This window comes from Salmo trutta, chromosome 15 (genome assembly GCF_901001165.1).
Source record: "Salmo trutta chromosome 15, fSalTru1.1, whole genome shotgun sequence".
Lineage (NCBI taxonomy): Eukaryota > Metazoa > Chordata > Actinopteri > Salmoniformes > Salmonidae > Salmo > Salmo trutta.
The window spans coordinates 39,863,652-39,882,258 of NC_042971.1; the positions used below are offsets into that span (position 1 = coordinate 39,863,652).

General features: G+C 42.2%; 1 protein-coding gene across 4 annotated transcripts in view; it reads right to left on the bottom strand.

Annotated features, from left to right (window-relative positions):
* Positions 1–18,251, bottom strand: part of LOC115149013 (unconventional myosin-Ic) — a 35,914-nt gene extending 17,663 nt beyond the window's left edge. For 2 of the 4 annotated variants that reach the window (XM_029691459.1, XM_029691458.1), the window contains exon 1: positions 10,141–10,835. In XM_029691459.1, coding sequence (XP_029547319.1) covers positions 10,141–10,158 — 18 coding nt within the window. In that variant the 5' untranslated portion in view covers positions 10,159–10,835. Of the gene's footprint in view, positions 1–10,140; positions 10,839–18,097 lie in introns of those variants that run through there. The other 2 variants (XM_029691460.1, XM_029691461.1) reach the window with 2 other exon arrangements.
* Between the last annotated feature and the right edge of the window lie 356 nt (positions 18,252–18,607).

Here is an 18,607-nt window from a genome sequence, read left to right on the forward strand (position 1 = left end):
TTTGTGTGTTTTGGTGTTTGTGTGTTTCTCTCAACTCTAATGCTTTAGCTCACACGTTTCTTCTATTTGTATATTTTTATATTATTTGTAAAAATAATTTGGGGGGGTTAGTTTACACCTGCTGTTTACGAAGCATGTGACAATCATTTTAATAGGACCAATATTTCCATAATGATATGATTATTTACATAGATGAGGTTCACCCCAAAACGTCGGCGCAGGTTCTCGATGAAGGCCGCCTCGGCCTTCCGCCCTTGCTGTCTCTGCCTGGCCGGTTTCCCCTCTTTCCACTGGGATTCTCTGCCTCTACCCCTATTACGGGGGCTGAGTCACTGGCTTACTGGTGCGCTTCCATGCCGTCCCTGGGAGGGGTGCGTCACTTGAGTAGGTTGAGTCACTGACGTGGTCTTCCTGTCTGGGTTGGCGCCCCCCCTTGGGCTGTGCCGTGGTGGAGATCTTTGTGGGCTATACTCGGCCTTGTCCCGGGATGGTAAGTTGGTGGTTGGAGATATCCCTCCAGTGGTGTGGAGGCTGTGCTTTGGCAAAGTGGGTGGGGTTATATCCTACCTGTTTGGCCCTGTCCGGGGGTTTCATCGGATGGGGCCACAGTGTCTCCTGACCCCTCCTGTCTCAGCCTCCAGTATTTATGCTGCAGTAGTTTATGTGTTGGGGGGCTAGGGTCAGTCTGTCACATCTGGAGTATTTCTCTTGTCTTTTCCGGTGTCCTGTGTGAATTTAAATATGCTCTCTCTAATTCTCTCTTTTTCTTTCTTTCTCTCTCTCGGAGGACCTGAGCCCTAGGACCATGCCTCATGACTACCTGCCTTGATGACTCCTTGCTGTCCCCAGTTCAACTGGCCGTGCTGCTGCTCCAGTTCCAACTGTTCTGCCTGCAGCTATGGAACCCTGACCTGTTCACCGGACGTGCTACCTGTCCCGGACCTGTTGTCCCAGACCTGCTGGAACCCTGACCTATTCACCGGACGTCCTACCTGTCGCAGACCTGCTGTTTTCAACTCTCTAGAGACAGCAGGAGCGGTAGAGATACTCTCAAAGATTGGCTATGAAAAAGCCAACTGACACTTACTCTTGTGTTACTGACTTGTTGCACCCTCGACAACTACTATGATTATTATTATTTGACAATGCTGGTCATTTATGAACATTTGAACATCTAGGCCATGTGCTGTTATAATCTCCACCCGGCACAGCCAGAAGAGGACTGGCCACCCCTCATAGCCTGGTTCCTCTCTAGGTTTCTTCCTAGGTTTTGGCCTTTCTAGGGAGTTTTTCCTAGCCACCGTGCTTCTACACCTGCATTGCTTGCTGTTTGGGGTTTTAGGCTCGGTTTCTGTACAGCACTTTGAGATATCAGCTGATGTAAGAAGGGCTATATAAATACATTTGATTTGATTTTGATTTGATTTGATTCTGCCTCTTTAAAGGGTTGTGAGTGGACTCTCAAGTAGTGTAGGCCTAGTTGCTGTTGTCCTGTGGCCCTCAGTGAGAAGATAAGTGCAGTAGGTACTCATCAGAAAAGCACAAGCCTCTAGGTCAGGGGCGTCATGCACCCATTCTTTTAGAGGGAAGTACGTGAGGATTAACGGAGGTGGTCCGGAGGGGGAAAATTCTAAGAATTTAGCATTTTTCAAACACCTGAAACAGATTTTTCCTGCAATATAAAGCCATAATCATAATGCCCAATTCCATGTCAACATTACTTATCTTTTTCTGCATAGATTATATTCTAAGCATAACTTTTTACCTGTTCAATTGTCATTTTAAAATAATGCACATTGATTCTTTAATGCCTTAAGGGTTGTTCCACCTCAAAAAGCACAAGAAATAGGATTTTGACACCCTCCATCTCAGATTGTTCTGAAAAAGTTTGTTGTTGTTGTTAAAAAGAGATAAGATTAGTATTCCTGCAACACTATTTTGTTTAAATATAATTTGATCTCTAAGAAATTAAGCTAATTGATTGCACCCAAATTGGTAATTTTAATTTATAGGATTCATATAATATTCAGTAAATATAGTACGTACTATAACATCTGATTTTGACTATAAATTAGACATGAGGAATCCAAAAAAGAAATCAGAAGCCACCAACGGATTTGGTGATGTTCCCCTAGGGTTAGGATTGAGGTTAGGTTAAGGCTTGAGTCGGAATGTAGACATGAAGCTAGAGTTAGGCTTGAGCTGGGAGTGAACATGAAGCTAGGGTTAGCGTTAGGGCCTTAACCCTAGACATAACCCTAACCTTAATCAAATGAACAATGAATTAATTTGCCCCTCCCCCACTACATGGAAGAAAAGGAGGCCTCACTTGAAGCCTGACCGTAATTTGCTTTTGAGTGACATCAGCAGAACGGTTGAGACTAAACAAAATTCAAGCACGGGATCATTCAACAGACACTCCCAATGAACGCAAGCCTACATCTGACCATGTGAAATGAATTCTTCACAGTGAAAACTTGGTCCCACACAGAACAAGGCTTTTCTTCCATAGAAAAGCATTACCTACAGCTCTCACATAACCATGACGCCCCCGTTGACTGCTATTGAGCTTGCTAACCGTCCTTGCACACAACCAATCGTGAATTTATAGGGATGCCCTGTGTTAAGGTTCAGATTTTCTGTGGCAACAGGAAGTGTCTTAATTCATCTTCAACATGGCCTTTCATTCTCTCCTTGCAGTTACACAAAAACACTGTCTTCCATCCTCCGTAGAATGGTAAATTCTTATTGCAAAGACTTTAAACTCAGAGCATCGTTAAAGAGTGTCTCCATCTGTCTGTCTGCCTGCCTTACTGCCTGCCTGTCTGTCTGTGGCCTGTCTGGGAGAGAGAGAAATGAGGAGGGAGAGGGAAGGAAAGACTGAGGGAGAGAGAATAGAGGGGGAGGAGAGAGAGAAAAGGGAGAGTGAGGGTGGGGGAGAGAGGAGGAAGAGAGTGAAGGAGGGATGGGGAGAGAGGGGGGAGAGAGAAATGAGATGAGGGGGAGGCAGGGAAAGAAGGAGGGAGCGAGATAGGAGGGGGAAAAGAAAGGGAGAGTAAGGGGAGAGAGAGAGAGAGCGAGGGAGAGAGCAAAAGAGAGAGTGAGAGGGATGGAGAGATGGGGTGAAGGAGAGATGGGGAGAGAGAGGAGGGAGATGAGAAGAGGTGGAGGGAGGGAGGGAAAAAAGGAGGGAGAGATAATGGAGGGGAGGAGGGAGAGAGAAAGGGAGAAAGGGAGAGTAAGGGAGGGGAAGAGGGTAAGACAGACAGAGAGAGAGGGTGAAATAAGGGATAGGGAGAGAGAAGAGAATGGGGGGTAAAGAGGTAGAGAGTGAGAGAAACAGACATGAAATAAAACATTTGAAAAAAAGATTAATTCAAACAACACTGCAGCAGTAATAAAAATGCAATTTATATGTACACCTGTAGAATCTACACAACATACTAAGAATAATATGTACAGCAGTATATGTATTAGAGTGAGCTATGTCAAGAATCCAGTATATAAATACATACAGTGCTGTGAAAAAGTATTTGCCCCCTTCCTGATTTCTTATTTGTTTGCACATTTGTCACACTTAAATGTTTCAGATTGTAATGCGATGCTACTGGCGGCTGAGAAGTCAGGCGCAGGAGAGCGGAAACTGATTTATAACGGTTGTGTTTAATAACCATAAACCACCGTCAACAGAATAATACAATAAATGGGTCAACCAAAACCCGGTACATACCAGCATACCATGCACAAGCACTACAACAAACAATTACGGATAAGGACATGGCCGGGGGGGGGGGAAGACAAGACAAAAGAAAAATGAAAAGTGGATCGGCAATGGCTAGAAGGTTGGTGACGTCGACCGCCGAACGCCGCCCGAACAAGGAGAGGGACCAACTTCGTCAGAAGTCGTGACACAGATCAAACAAATTTAAATATTACACAAAGATAACCGAAGTAAACACAAAATGCAGATTTTAAGTGATGATTTTATTTATTAAGGGAAAAAAGCTATCTGAACCTTCATGGCCCTATGTGAAAAAGTAATTGCCCCCTAAACCTGGTTGTGCCACCCTCAGCAGCAACAACTGCAATCATTTTGTTTGCGATAACTGGCAATGGGTCTTTCACATCACTGTGGAGGAATTTTGGCCCACTTTTCTTTGCAGAATTGTTTTAATTCAGCCACATTGCAGGGTTTGAGCATGAACTGCCTTTTTAAGGTCATGCCACAGCATCTCAATCGGATTCAAGTCCGGACTTTGACTAGGCCACTCCAAAACCTTCATTTTTTTTTTTAAGCCATTCAAAAGGTGGACTTGCTGGTGTGTTTTGGATCATTGTCCTGCTGCAGAACCCAAGTGCGCTTCAGCTTGAGGTCACGAACTGATGGCCGGACATTCTCCTTCAGGATTGTTTGGTAGAGAGCAGAATTCATGGTTCCATCAATCACAGCAAGTCGTCCAGGTCCTGAAGCAGTAAAGCAGCTCCAGACCATCACACTACCACCACCATATTTGACTGTTGGTATGATGTTCATTTTCTGAAATGCTGTGTTACTTTTACACCAGATGTAGCGGGACGCACACCTTCCAAAAAGTTCAACTTTTGTCTCGTCAGTGAGACGAGCCTTTATGTTATTTTTGGTCAGCAGTGGTTTTCACCTTGGAACTCTGCCATGGATGCCATTTTTGCCCAGTCTCTTTCTTATGGTTGAGTCATGAACACTGACCTTAACTGAGGCAAGTGAGGCCTGCAGTTCTTTAGATGTTGTTGTGGGTTCTTTTGTGACCTCCTGGATGAGTTGTCGCTGCACTCTTGGGGTAATTTTGGTAGGCCGGCCACTCCTGGGAAGGTTCACCACTGTTCCAAATTTTCTCCATTTGTGAATAATGGCTCTCACCGTGGTTCACTGGAGTCCCAAAGCTTTAGAAATGGATTTGTAACCCAGACTGATAGATGTCAATTACTTTGTTTCTCATCTGTTCCTGAATTTCTTTGGATCGCAGCATGATGTCTTGCTTTTTGAGATCTTTTGGCCTACTTCACTTTGTCAGACAGGTGCTATTTAAGTGATTTCTTGATTCAACAGGTCTGGCAGTAATCATGCCTGGATGTGGCTAGTGAAATTGAACTCAGCTTTCCAAAACATGTGATTAACCACAGTAAATTCATGATTTAACAAGGGGGGGCAATTACTTTGTCACATAGGGCCATGAAGGTTCGGATAGCTTTTTTCCCTTAATAAATAAAATCATCACTTAAAATCTGCATTTTGTGTTTACTTGGATTATCTTTGTGTAATATTAAAATTAGTTTTTTGATCTGAAACAATTAAGTGTGACAATGCAAAAAAATAAGAAATCAGGAAGGGGGCAAATACTTTTTCACAGCACTGTATGTGGTGTGTATAAAAAGTGTAACTAAAATATTAGAATCTCAGGGATACAGTATTTAAATACACAGTGTGAAACGGGAAGTGTCCAGTGGTTCAATGTCTCTATAACATGTGACAGCAGTGTTGGCTGTGTGAGTGTGTGAACATGTGTATGTGCATGTGTTTGTGAGTATGAGGTGTGTGTGTGATAGCTTGTGAGTGTATTGCATGCATCACTCATTCATACAATTCACACGGGTGGCATGGATTGCTGACATTACTGGTTCATAGACAGAAGAAAAAGAAACAATATGTAATTTTGTAATTTGGATAACTATCCCTTTAGAAAGGGGCGGGGTTCATAAAACAATTATCAACTAATAGCAGGAACAGCACCATCTAGTGGTCAGAACGTGGTAATATCATAATATAGGATGGGACATAAATCAACTTCAATGACTAATTTCTTTGAACAGGGAAATCAAACATCACCAAGAATACATTAAATAGGATGAAGAAACAATACTACGTGCCGCAGCTCCATACTAATTGTTAAACATAGAGAACTGATACTATATACTCGTTGTTGGGGTTGGGATTGGCGTAGGGCAGGGATCATTAACTACAGCGGCTTCGAAAAGTATTCAGACCCCTTGACTTTTTCCAAATTTTGTTAAGTTACAGCCTTAGAGAAAGACAGGATTGTGTTGAGGCACAGATTTGGGGAAGGGTACCGCCCAGCCAAACTGAGCAATCGGGGGAGAAGGCCTTGGTCAGAGAGGTGACCAAGAACCTGATGGTCACTCTAACAGAGCTCTAGAGTTCCTCTGTGGAGAAGGGAGAACCTTCCAGAAGGACAACCATCTTTGCAGCACTCCACCCATTAGGCCTCTATGGTAGAGTGGCCAGACGGAAGCCACTCCTCAGTAAAAGGCACATGACAGCCCGCTTGGAGTTTGCCAAAAGGCACCCAAAGGACTGTCAGACCATGAAAAACAAGATTCTCTGGTCTGATGAAACCAAGATTGAACTCTTTGGCCTGAATGCCAAGCGTCATGTCTGGAGGAAACCTGGCACCATCCCTACAGTGAAGCATGGTTGTGGCAGCATCATGCTGTGTGGATGTTTTTCAGCGGCAGGGACTGTGACACTAGTCAGGGTTGAGGCAAAGATGAACGGAGCAAAGTACAGAGAGATGAAAACCTGCTTGATGAAAACCTGCTCCAGAGTGCTCAGGACCTCAGACTGGGGCGAAGGTTCACCTTCCAACAGGACAATGACCCTAAATACTCAGCCAAGACAACGCAGGAGTGGCTTTGGGACAAGTCTCTAAATGTCCTTGAGTGGCCCAGCCAGAGCCCGGACTTGAACCCGATCAAACATCTCTGGAGAGACCTGAAAATAGCTGTGTAGCGACACTCCCCATCCAACCTGACAGAGCTTGAGAGGATCTGCAGAGAAGAATGGGAGAAACTCCCCAAATACAGGTGTGCCAAGCTTGTAGCGACATACCAAAGAAGACTTAAGGCTGTAATCGCTGCCAAAGGTGCTTCAAAAAAGGTACTGAGTAAAAGGTCTGAATACTTGTGTAAATGTGATATTTTTCAGATATTTTCTAAATGTTCTAAAAAACTGTTTTTGATTCGTCATTATGAGGTATTGTGTGTAGATAAATGTGGTTGGCTTTTTGTGGTCTGTGGTTGGCTTTTGACCATCTCTTTGGATTCCTCATGTTTTAGTCATTGTTAGAAAACAGTTTGGTTCAAATCAGATGTTAGGTACTATAATTATGTAATATTATATGAATCCTATAAATTAAAATGGCCAATTTGGGAGCAATCAATTCGCTTAATTTCTCAGAGATCAAATTATATTTCAACAAAATAATGTTTCCAGAATGCTTATCTTATCTGTTTCTACTACAGAAACAATTTCAGAACAATCTGAGATGGTGGGTGTCATGGCTTGCCGAAATTACATTGAACAACCCCTATAATAGTGAGGGTTGAGGGTATTGTAGTCCTATGGAGCCAAAAGGGTTGTGGATGATGCATCTATGAGAGGCAGCAGGGAGGCTTCAGCTGGACTTGGCTCTGGGCCCCTTAAGTCAGCTCAGTTGGGCTGATTCCCCTCAGTCTCTTCCTTATAAGGTGCCCCTCTCCTCTGTCCCCAGACAAACCTACTATGGGTGGACACACATCATCTCCACAGCTGGCTCTCTATCATGGATGTGCTAGCACTGGACAGTGTGGAAAAATACCAGTTACAGTATGTCCCTGGAGAGCCTAGAATCAGTCCCAGGAAATGTAGATGACACATTGTAATGGTGGGACAACTTTAGTCCAAATGCATACAGTACCAGTCAAAACTTTGGACACACCTACCCATTCAAGGGTTTTTCTTTATTTGTACATTTTCTACATTGTAAAATACTAGTGAAGACTTCAAAACTATGAAATAACACATATGGAATCATGTAGCAACCAAAAAAGTGTTAAACAAATCAAAATATATTTTAGAGTTTAGATCTGTCAAAGTAGCCACCCTTTGCCTTGATGACAGATTTGCGCTCTTGGCATTCTCTCAACCAGCTTCATGAGGTAGTCACCTGGAATGCATTTCAATTAACAGGTGTGCCTTAAAAGTTAATGTGTGGAATTTATTTCGTTCTTAATGCGTTTGAGCCAGTCGCTTGTGTTGTGACATGGTGGGGTTGGTATACAGAAGATAGCCCTATTGGGTAAAAGACCAAGTCCATATTAGGGCAAGAACAGATCAAATAAGCAAAGAAAAAGGACACGACTTCCACCGAAGTCGGCTCCTCTCCTTGTTCGGGCGGCGTTCGGCGGTCAACGTCACTGGCTTTCTAGCCATCGCCGCTCCATTTTTCATTTATCCATTCATTTTGTCTTGTTCCCTGCACACCTGGTTTTCATTCCATTTACATTTACATTTAAGTCATTTAGCAGACGCTCTTATCCAGAGCGACTTACAGTACATTTCATTTCATGCATTTTTTTTTTTGCACACTACATGTATTTATTCCTCTGTTCCCCCTCATGTCTGTGTGTGATTGTTTCGTGTTACGTGTCATTTTTGACGCGCTATTTCTGGTGTGTATTTATTCCGTGTTTTTCATTCACGAGGTATGTTTATTTGTTTGTACTTTATTATTGTGACTGTTTGCGCGTTTTTACACTTTGGCATATTGGATGGAGGTTTTGACACAGTGGTGTCCATCTGTTGGTTTCTCCTGCCTAAATAAAGTGTGCGCCTGTTCACAACTCTCTGCTCTCCTGCACCTGACTCCGCTCCCAGTACACACACCATTGACAGACAGTCCATCATTACTTTAAGACATGAAGGTCAGTCAATCCTGAAAATTTCAAGAACTTTGAAAGTTTCTTCAAGTGCAGCGCAAAAACCATCAAGCACTATCAAACTGGCTCTCATGAGGACTGCCACAGGAAAGGAAAACTCAGAGTTACCTCTGCTGCAGAGGATAAGCTCATTGGAGTTAACTGCAACTCAGAAATTGCAGCCCAAATATGTAAATGCTTCACAGAGTTCAAGTAACAGATACATCTCAACACATCAACTGTTCAGAGGAGACTGCATGAATCAGGCCTTTGTGGTTGAATTGCTGCAAAGAAACCAGTACTAAAGGACACCAATAAGAGGAAGAGACTTGCTTGGGCCAAGAAACAGGGCAATGGACATTAGACCGGTAAAGATCTGTCCTTTGGTCTGATGAGTCCAAATTTCAGAATTTTTGTTCCAACCGCCATGTCTTTGTGAGATGAAGAGTAGGTGAACGGATGATCTCTGCATGTGCGGTTCCCACCGTGAAGCATGAAGGAGGAGATGTGATGGTGTTTTACTGGTGACACTGTCAGTGATTTATTTCGAATTTAAGGCACACTTAACCAGCATGGCTACCACAGCATTCTGCAGCAATACGCCATGCACTTAGTGGGACTATCATTTGTTTTTCAAAAATTACAATGACCCAACACACCTCCCGGCTGAGTAAGGGCTATTTGACCAAGAAAGAGAGTGATGGTGCTGCATCAGATAACCTGGCCTCCACAATCACCCATCCTCAACCCAATTTAAATGGTTTGGGATGAGTTAGACCATAAAGTGAAGGAAAAGCAGCTAGCAAGTTCTCAGCATATGTGGAAACTCCTTCAAGACTGTTGGAAATGCATTCCAGGTGAAGCTAGTTGAGAGAATGCCAAGAGTGTGCAAAGCTGTCATTAAGGCAAAGGGTGGCTACTTTGAAGATTCTCAAATATCAAATATATTTTGATTTGTTAACACTTTTTTGGTTACTACATGATTCCATATGTGTTATTTCATAGTTTTGATGTTTTCACTGTTATTCTACAATGTAGAAAATAGTACAAATAAAGAAAAACCCTTGAATGAGTAGGTGTGTCCAAACATTTTACTTGTACTGTACACCCTGACTCATGCTGAGTACATTATTTGTGATTGATGAATGTGTCTCCCTTTCCTCTTTGTGGTCGCAGTGAGGGCAACCCAACATGAGCTTAAATTACCTTGGTTTTCAGAGGAATGTTCCATATGTTCTGTACACATCTGCTCTGTGTGTTCTGCAACACACACACACACACACACACACACACACACACACACACACACACACACACACACACACACACACACACACACACACACACACACACACACACACACCTATGACATGTTATGAGCAGCATGTAGAGAAGGGAAAAGGATCTTACCCTGCCTCGGTACCTCATCCTGTCCTAGCTTAGTGTTTGGTGATCTCGCTCTCTGGTCCTTGGTGCCTCTGGAGTCACTGGTCCTCCCTCCCCATCAGGAAGACTCCCTACGTGTTCTAGTTAGCCTCTCTGTCCATGTGCAATAGATTCAGATTACAGTTACTCTCTCCTTCTTCTCTCTCTCGCACACAGTACAGTATACTGTCTCTGTAAGTCTGGTTCTCTCTTCCAAACACACAAATACACTCCCTCCCTCTTTCTCTCTCTCTCTCTCTCTCGCGCTCTCTCTCTTTGTTCTCTCAGTCCCTCCTGCTACACTATGAGGACAAAACACACAGCATCAAGCCTAAATACCAGCAGTTCAACTTGTTTACACCTTCAGCCCGGTAGTCCCATTGACAGGTCAAGAAAACATCCTCTTCTCCACTAGTCCGCAAGTTCTTAAACCACCGATCTGAAACACGGGCTGTAACTCCACTTACACGTCACACATTTGGACTGGAGCAACTTCCAAAAAAGAAAGAGAGAGAAAAATACAAGGGAAAGTATGCTGTCTGAGCCAGACCAAAGAATAGAGGGCAAAGAAAAGGAAGATTTCAAAAGGTTTGGAAAAATATGCTAACAGCCCATGGACGTCAACAAAACATGTAATCGGTCTGAAATTATATTAAAAAAGTTACAAAAATCACGACTGAGGTCTGAGGGCATTATTTCCCTCCCTCCCTTCTTCCCTCCCTCCTTCCTTCCCTCCCTCCCTCCCTCCCTCCCGTCTTCTCTTCTCCCACAAGCTGAGACAGATTTGTAAGAGATGACAGCAATAGAACTGTCACACCAACAAGATTCATTTCATACCCAACCCTCTCCTTTGGCTCTCTTCCCGTCCATGAAAAAAAAAACAGTCCATTAAACACAAGATGCATCACTCTCTTACAATAACACCAGCACAGACATTTCTCTTATATCATTACTCTGCTACCCCTTCTATGCAATATGTTTGTAGGCTATATGTTCACACATTTGTTCACACGTTTTGTAACTGTGTGTTAGTGATAACTATATCCCCTAACCCATCATGTACAGAACACACAGAGTGGAGCAGCAGTGCACTTATTTGACAGTCTCTTTCACCCTACAGTGGCTTCACCCCCTGACAGGGTTGGTAAGGCCAAGGTCACTGGTCTCAGTTTGAGGACGGCACTCCCCATTGTCTGCCGCCACCTCTGTTCTGATTTCCAGTTACTATCATTTAACCCCCCCCTCCCTCCCCCTCCCCCCATTGTCCCCCCTCTCTCTTTGCCAACATCATCAGAAATCCAGCCTTGTGGAATTTGAATAATGTTTTCCAGACGGAGCCTCTCTCTCTCCCCCTCTGAACAGAGTCACATAAGGGCGGTGTGCAGAACAGTGAGATCCAATATGTCTCCACCCAGACCTATCCTAAAAGACCCACAGTGCATGCTATGCTCTCCACCCCCTTTTCACTCAATAACAACAAACAACATCTTTGGATGAGTTTTTACAAATGCTTTAAAATACTTTTTTTTTTTTAAAGGCACCCCAACACTTTTTTACATAACCAAATAGAGCCTAAATAACTTCCCTACCATATTCAGTCCTTCTCATAGTAGCATAGACTGATGACTGACTCTAATTTATGAAATGACAGTTAATTGCATTACCAACTCAAAAACAGCAACATTGTGCATGATACTGTAGCCTAGCCTATATCTCCAATGACAAAAGCTGGGAGAGTTTGTTATGCTCTTTCCCCTCATTGTGTTTTAACTGGTGCATTTTCCATCACTGGCATGATGAGGCTTGGAGGAATGATAATGATAATTTGGGGCAGGGAAGTCTGAGCGAGGCCAGGGGGGATTATCACACTGGATGTCATTCCCACACACACAAAAGCACGTGCACACGTGCACATACAACCACGCGTAACACATGCAGGTATGTACGCACACGCAGGTATGCATTCACCCTCACACATGTACACACACACACAGTTTATACATCAAATATTCATAGGAAGACCAGATGGACTTCAGTACCAAAAACACACACATACACAGGTACACACACACAAAATGCATGTGTGGTGACAGCGTAAAAGAGGTAGGCTAATGAGTATCAGGTATAATCCCTGGAACAGAGCAATAAGCTCATCGTTATCTACACGCCAACTCTTGCCAGACTTCTCTTTTTTCCTCTCTCCCTTTCTATCCCCGTTTATGCTGCCACCTATACTCCATTTCACCCAGTCTGTTAGTGTTATAAAGCACTGACGCTTAAACAGTGTTCTGTGAGAGAAGTGCTTTGTCCAGAAAAAGGTTATTGGTGTATTAACAGAAAGTTGGTCTTTTTTTTTTTTTACATTTATTTAACTAGGCAAGTCAGTGAAGAATAAATTATTATTTTACAATGACGGCCTACCCCGGCCAAACCCTAACCCAGACAACTCAGGACCAATTGTGCGCCGCCCTATGAGACTCCCAATCACGGCCGGTTGTGATACAGCCTGGAATCGAACCAGGGCCTGTAGTGACGCCTCTAACACTGAGATGCAGTGCCTTAGACCACTGCGCCACTCTGGAGCCCCTGTCATTGTGAGGTTGTGTAAACAGCAACCTATGTATGTGGCTCTGTCTAGTCCACTGGTTCCCAACTTTTTTTGCTTACTGTACCACCAACTGAATTTTGCTCTTCCCAGAGTACCCCTGAAGTACCCCCTCATGTACATTTTATCAGTAAGCATGTGGTCTCATGAGTGTTCTCAAGTACCCCTTGTGGATAGACCAAGGAATCTGGTTGGGAATCCCTGGTCTAGTCTATGAGTCTACAGTATCACACACCTTCACCTGCTTACTGTCCATCTGTGTTTGATTCCCACAGCCACCATCTTTTTCTCCCCCTCCTTACCTTCACTCACCCTCAGTAGTCTCAGGTCCCCTCTCACAGACAAAACACTGGAGCTGTTCCTCTGAATCCTCACCCACTATCTACAAAGGCCTACGTCCTTTAGGGCTGGGTGGTATACCATATTTTACTATATACTGGTATACAGTGCATGGACCGGTTTGGGTTTTTACTTTACCTTCTATAATGGTATTTTAATGCTTGGTTTGTTAAATGTGATATGCCATGTGTGACATACATTTCTGTAGTTTAAACCGCAACTTGAGTCATCCCTCTCCACTCTCTCTCTATCCATGGCGCTTTCCACACAGACCTAGTCCCAACCCCTGTCACTCAAAGAGCACATTTGTTGTTGCTTGACCATGAGACACTTCCATTCAGTCTACATGGTCAATGCAGCACATGCAACAATGTTGATGACAATGATGCTACTTCCACTTTGCTTCTTAATATAAATCCACAAGCGTTCTATAATTACTCTATTAGTTTGTGTTTCTTACATCTGCAGTCTTTTCTTAGCAAGTTTTAGCTAAATTGTATTAGCTGCTAATCGCTAGTTAACTGGCTAGCTAGTTAATAAATGAACTTAGTCAGAGCAAACGTAGCTAGCTAATACAGCCTGATACCAGTGATGGTGTAGGCCTAAATCAGCATGTTGTTTGTGCGACAGTATCTTCTGACATAGAATAATAGGCGAAGCATGAATATGTTGGCTACATGAAGAAACATTTAACATAGCCAAAGATTATAGGGTCCCCTGGGAAACACTGACTAACACTTTGGTTCCTACCCTGTCGCATAAACTCCTCCCTGGCATTTTCATTCGTTGTCATGTCAAACAACCCTGTATTCAAAGTGCCCACTATAATTTATATTCTAACTATTGAATTAGACATATTTCCATGATACCAACAGTTCACCCAAGTGTTTTGATCTATATTGCAAATAAAATCCAAATTGCAACATTTAGTTAAAAATAAGGCCTAGATTATTTGTCCATATCGTGCAGCCCTACATGGCAGTGTGGAAATTGTCTCAAATGAGTGCACGAAATGCTGAAATTTATGAAAATTTCTGCTTGAAGTTAAAAGTGCATTGTGGGGTTGTGGTTTCAGGAAACCACCATGGTTGGCCTTTAAACAGAAAGTGGCAGTGAGGAGAGGAGGAAGTGAGCTCAGATCAGGTACCTGTGCATCAATAGAGACACTGTGTGGTATGCCCAAAAATAGGACATGGCTCATGCAAACACAAGCAACAAACCACACAACAACAACAGATGAACTGTAAGCCTAGAGACAAAAAGCAACTGAGTAACCCTATGCACTGCATTTTAGTAACTTTAGTTCACACAACAGAGTGCATGGTCATATTTAATAAGCTAATAAGAAACTGATGAATTTTATAAAGGAGTTTGACCTTAGCTTTACAGTTGCATTTTTGGTGACATTCCGCAGCTGACTGAAATATGTCAGATAATGATGTTCCCTCATGCACCACAGAAAGAGAAAACATCATCTTCCAGTGAGGAGGGAGGCTCATTCCAAGGCCAAGCTGATCTAACAGAGGAGGCTAGCACAGTCCACACTAGGGTTTAATATTTTCCCGGTATTTTACAAATGTCCCATGCCTGAAATAAATCACTTTTCTCCCGGGTAACCCGGTATTTCCCGCCAAAACCGGAAGTGTCATTCAAACGCATTATAAAGCATATGAATATGTCTGGATTTGAAACCTGATGCTACCTGAGCCTGATGAGCCATACATTAAATACCTTTTATGAGCCCTACGTTAACGACATTTAATGATCCCAAGCCCAAAAAAGCCAAAATGATTATGCCATTATCAAATGCATATATGACATACTGTAGGCTACTGCACATTACGCATGACATAAAAACATAAAAACCCATATATGTAGCTAGCTTAGGTAAATAAATTAAACTAGTTCCAGTAGGCTAATCTTTTTTAGTGTGAACTGTATTACTGTACTGTATTGTATTATACTGTATTAAATGGCCTGGAATTACGCACATCGTTCAAACTATGATAAAGCAGAAGAGAACATGTGATTCTGGTGCAGCACATGAGGCCTACAAATTACAAGTATAGGATAGCAAATTTGATTTTAATTTTGAAATATAATAGGGCCTATTTGTATAGGTTAATTAGTAGACTGACGGATATTTAAAAAAAAAGTATTGTTCATTTAACCTTTATTTAACTAGGCAAGTCAGTCAAGAACAAATTCTTATTTACAATGGCGGCCTACCCCGGCCAAACGCTCCCTAACCCGGACGACGCTGGGCCAATTGTGCACCACCCTATGGGACTCCCAATCACAACCAGTTGTGATACAGCCTGGAATCGAACTAGGGTCTGTAGTAACATCTCTAGTACTGAGATGCAGTGCCTTAGACCGCTGCGCTACGTATTTTCTACATTGTAGAATAACAGTGAAGACATCAAAACTACGAAATAACACATATTGATTCATGTAGTAACCAAAAAAAGTGTTAAACAAATCAAAAAATATTTCATATTTGAGATTCTTCAAATAGCCACCATTTTCCTTGATGACAGCTTTGCACAGTCTTAGCATTCTCTCAACCAGCTTCACCTGGAATGTTTTTCCAACAGTCTTAAAGGAGTTCCCACATATGCTGAGCACTTGTTAGTTGCTTTTCCTTCACTCTGAGCTCCGACTCATCCCAAACCATCTCAATTTGGTTGAGGTCGGGGGATTGTGGAGGCCAGGTTATCTGATGCAGCACTCCATCACTCTCCTTCTTAGTAAAATAGCCCTTACACAGCCTGGAGGTGTGTTGGGTCATTGTCCTGTTGAAAACAAATGATAGTCCCACTAAGCCCAAACCAGATGGGATGGTGTATCACTGCAGAATGCTGTGGCAGCCATGCTGGTTAAGTATGCCTTGAATTCTAAATAAATCACTGACAGTGTCACCAGCAAAGCACCCCCACACCATAACACCTCCTCCTCCATGCTTTACGGTGGTAAATACACATGCGGATATCATCCGTTCACCTACTCTTCATCTCACAAAGACACGGCGGTTGGAACCAAAAAGCACCAATTTGGAGTCATCAGACCAAAGGACAAATTTTCACTGGTCTAATGTCCATTGCTCGTGTTTCTTGGCCCAAGCAAGTCTCTTCTTCTTATTGGTGTCCTTTAGTAGTGGTTTCTTTGCAGCAATTCAACCATGAAGGCCTGATTCACACAGGCTCCTCTGAACAGTTGATGTTGAGATGTGTCTGTTACTTGAACTCTGTGAAGCATTTATTTGGGCTGCAATTTCTGAGGCTGGTAACTCTAATGAACTTATCCTCTGCAGCAGAGGTAACTCTGGGTCTTCCATTCCGGTGGCGGTCCTCATGAGAGCCAGTTTCATCATTGCGCTTGATGGCTTTTGTGACTGCACTTGAAGAAACTACAAATTCTTCCGTATTGACTGACCTTCATGTCTTAAAGTAATGATGGACTGTCGTTTCTCTTTGCTTATTTGAGCTGTTCATGCCATAATATGAACTTAGTCTTTTACCAAATAGAGCTATATTCTGTATACCCCCCTACCTTGTCACAACACAACTGATTGGCTCAAACGCATTAAGGATAGAAATTCCACAAATTAAATTTTAAGAAGGCACACCTTGTTAATTGAAATGCATTCCAGGTGACTCCCTCATGAAGCTGGTTGAGAGAATGCCAAGAGTGTGAAAAGCTGTCATCAAGGCAAAAGGGTGGCTATTTGAACAATCTCAAATATAAAATATTTTGATTTGTTTCACAGTTTTTTGGTTACTACATGGTTCCATATGTGCTATTTCATAGTTTCGATGTATTCACTATTATTCTAGAATGTAGAAAATAGTACAAATAAAGAAAAACCCTTGAATGAGTAGGTGTTCTAAAACTTTTGACAGGTAGTGTATTTAATTTGTTTTGTTAAAAATATGGGGCTCAAAACAGGTGTGGCTCTGCCCTGAATGATTGGTCGCCACTGTAGATAAGTATAGGTCAGCAATGGGGAGTTACTGCTTCCTACAAGAGCACAAAACGTGTAGGCTACATTTCAAGCTGTCTTTCAAAGGCCAGTCAGGTAAAAAGCTTATATCTTAATTAAATGGGCAGTGTTGTATTTTGAGACAGGCTTGAATATGCAAATAAGCCAATAGGCAGAGGGGTAGCCTATCTAATTCTCTGTATGGTAATAATAATACATTTTATTTCGTATAGTGGTTTCTTGCATCATACAACACAATTCAATGTAATTCACAGACACCTATTTGGCCCATGGTGTTACAGACCAAGTAAGAAAGTATTCAGTAATATTAAGCCCTTCATAATGTAAAAACATTTTTAAAAGTCTCATGCAATTTAGGCCTGCATTGAACACCACATATAGGCTACTGTAGGCTATATCATATAAATCAGTGCCCCCAAAATTAGAGGGAACATTGTTTCTCACCTGTTAAAACTATAACCTAAGCATGATTGCAAAACTTAACACTGTGAAAATTGCAATAAAGGCAATATTTGCTTGAAATAACCCCTTAAAAACTACCAGTGGGAGAATATAGCAGTTGGTTATATATATATTTTTATTTTTGCAAATAAATACAATCTTGTATTCAATATATTTAAAAAGTCAAGTGAAAATTACCCTATTGGCAAAATTATACAATTTGCAAGGCAAACACAAGAGCAAAAGTGTGTTGGTTTTGAGTCTGATTTTAGAAATAAGCATTTAGCCTACAGATTATTAATAATACATTTTCCACAACGTGGCAATTCTGAAGCATATGCGATACAAGTTCGGACAGCTATAAAGGGTAATTTTGTTAACTATTATTATAAAGCTAACGTTAGCTGCAAAGGTTGCAGTCAGCTACAAAATACCATGATGAGTTCCTCCTTTGAGTAGAGTAGCCTTGATCACCTTATCCATAAATGTAATATTTCAGCTAATTGAAGCAATGCTATAGCCAAAGATAACAAAATGCTTGAATTAAAGCTTACCTTAAAGCTGTATACTTAATTTATGTTCCCGTTATTTCTGAAATCCCACATGAGCTCCGTAATCCACTCAAACCAACGCGTTGGAAAAGTGTCAGGAGACGAACTGTCACCATGGTGTCTTGTCCTGTCGTTCCAATGCTTGCCTCCCCGTGCGCAAATGTTTTGGAAGTAAGTCATCAATAATTATCCAATATAGAATTTTGGTGTGACGTGTGCTGCTGTGGCTGAACTTCAAATGTGTCTATTGCATATATTCAACGCGTATTCGGGCTAAATTATTACATATATATTGCAGTAGCACTGGCCCCATGCATAGACGTGTAAAACCTGTATTTATTTGTACAAATATACGTACACAACAGTAGGCTACACCAGGGGGCGGCAATAACCTTTACGGCATCAGATTTATAGAAGCCCACAAGATAGGGTCGTTACTAGCTTCTGTACGATAGACATTAAACCCAGTTCTTTACCAACAAAATCATAAACCCCGCCCATTTCTACAATTTA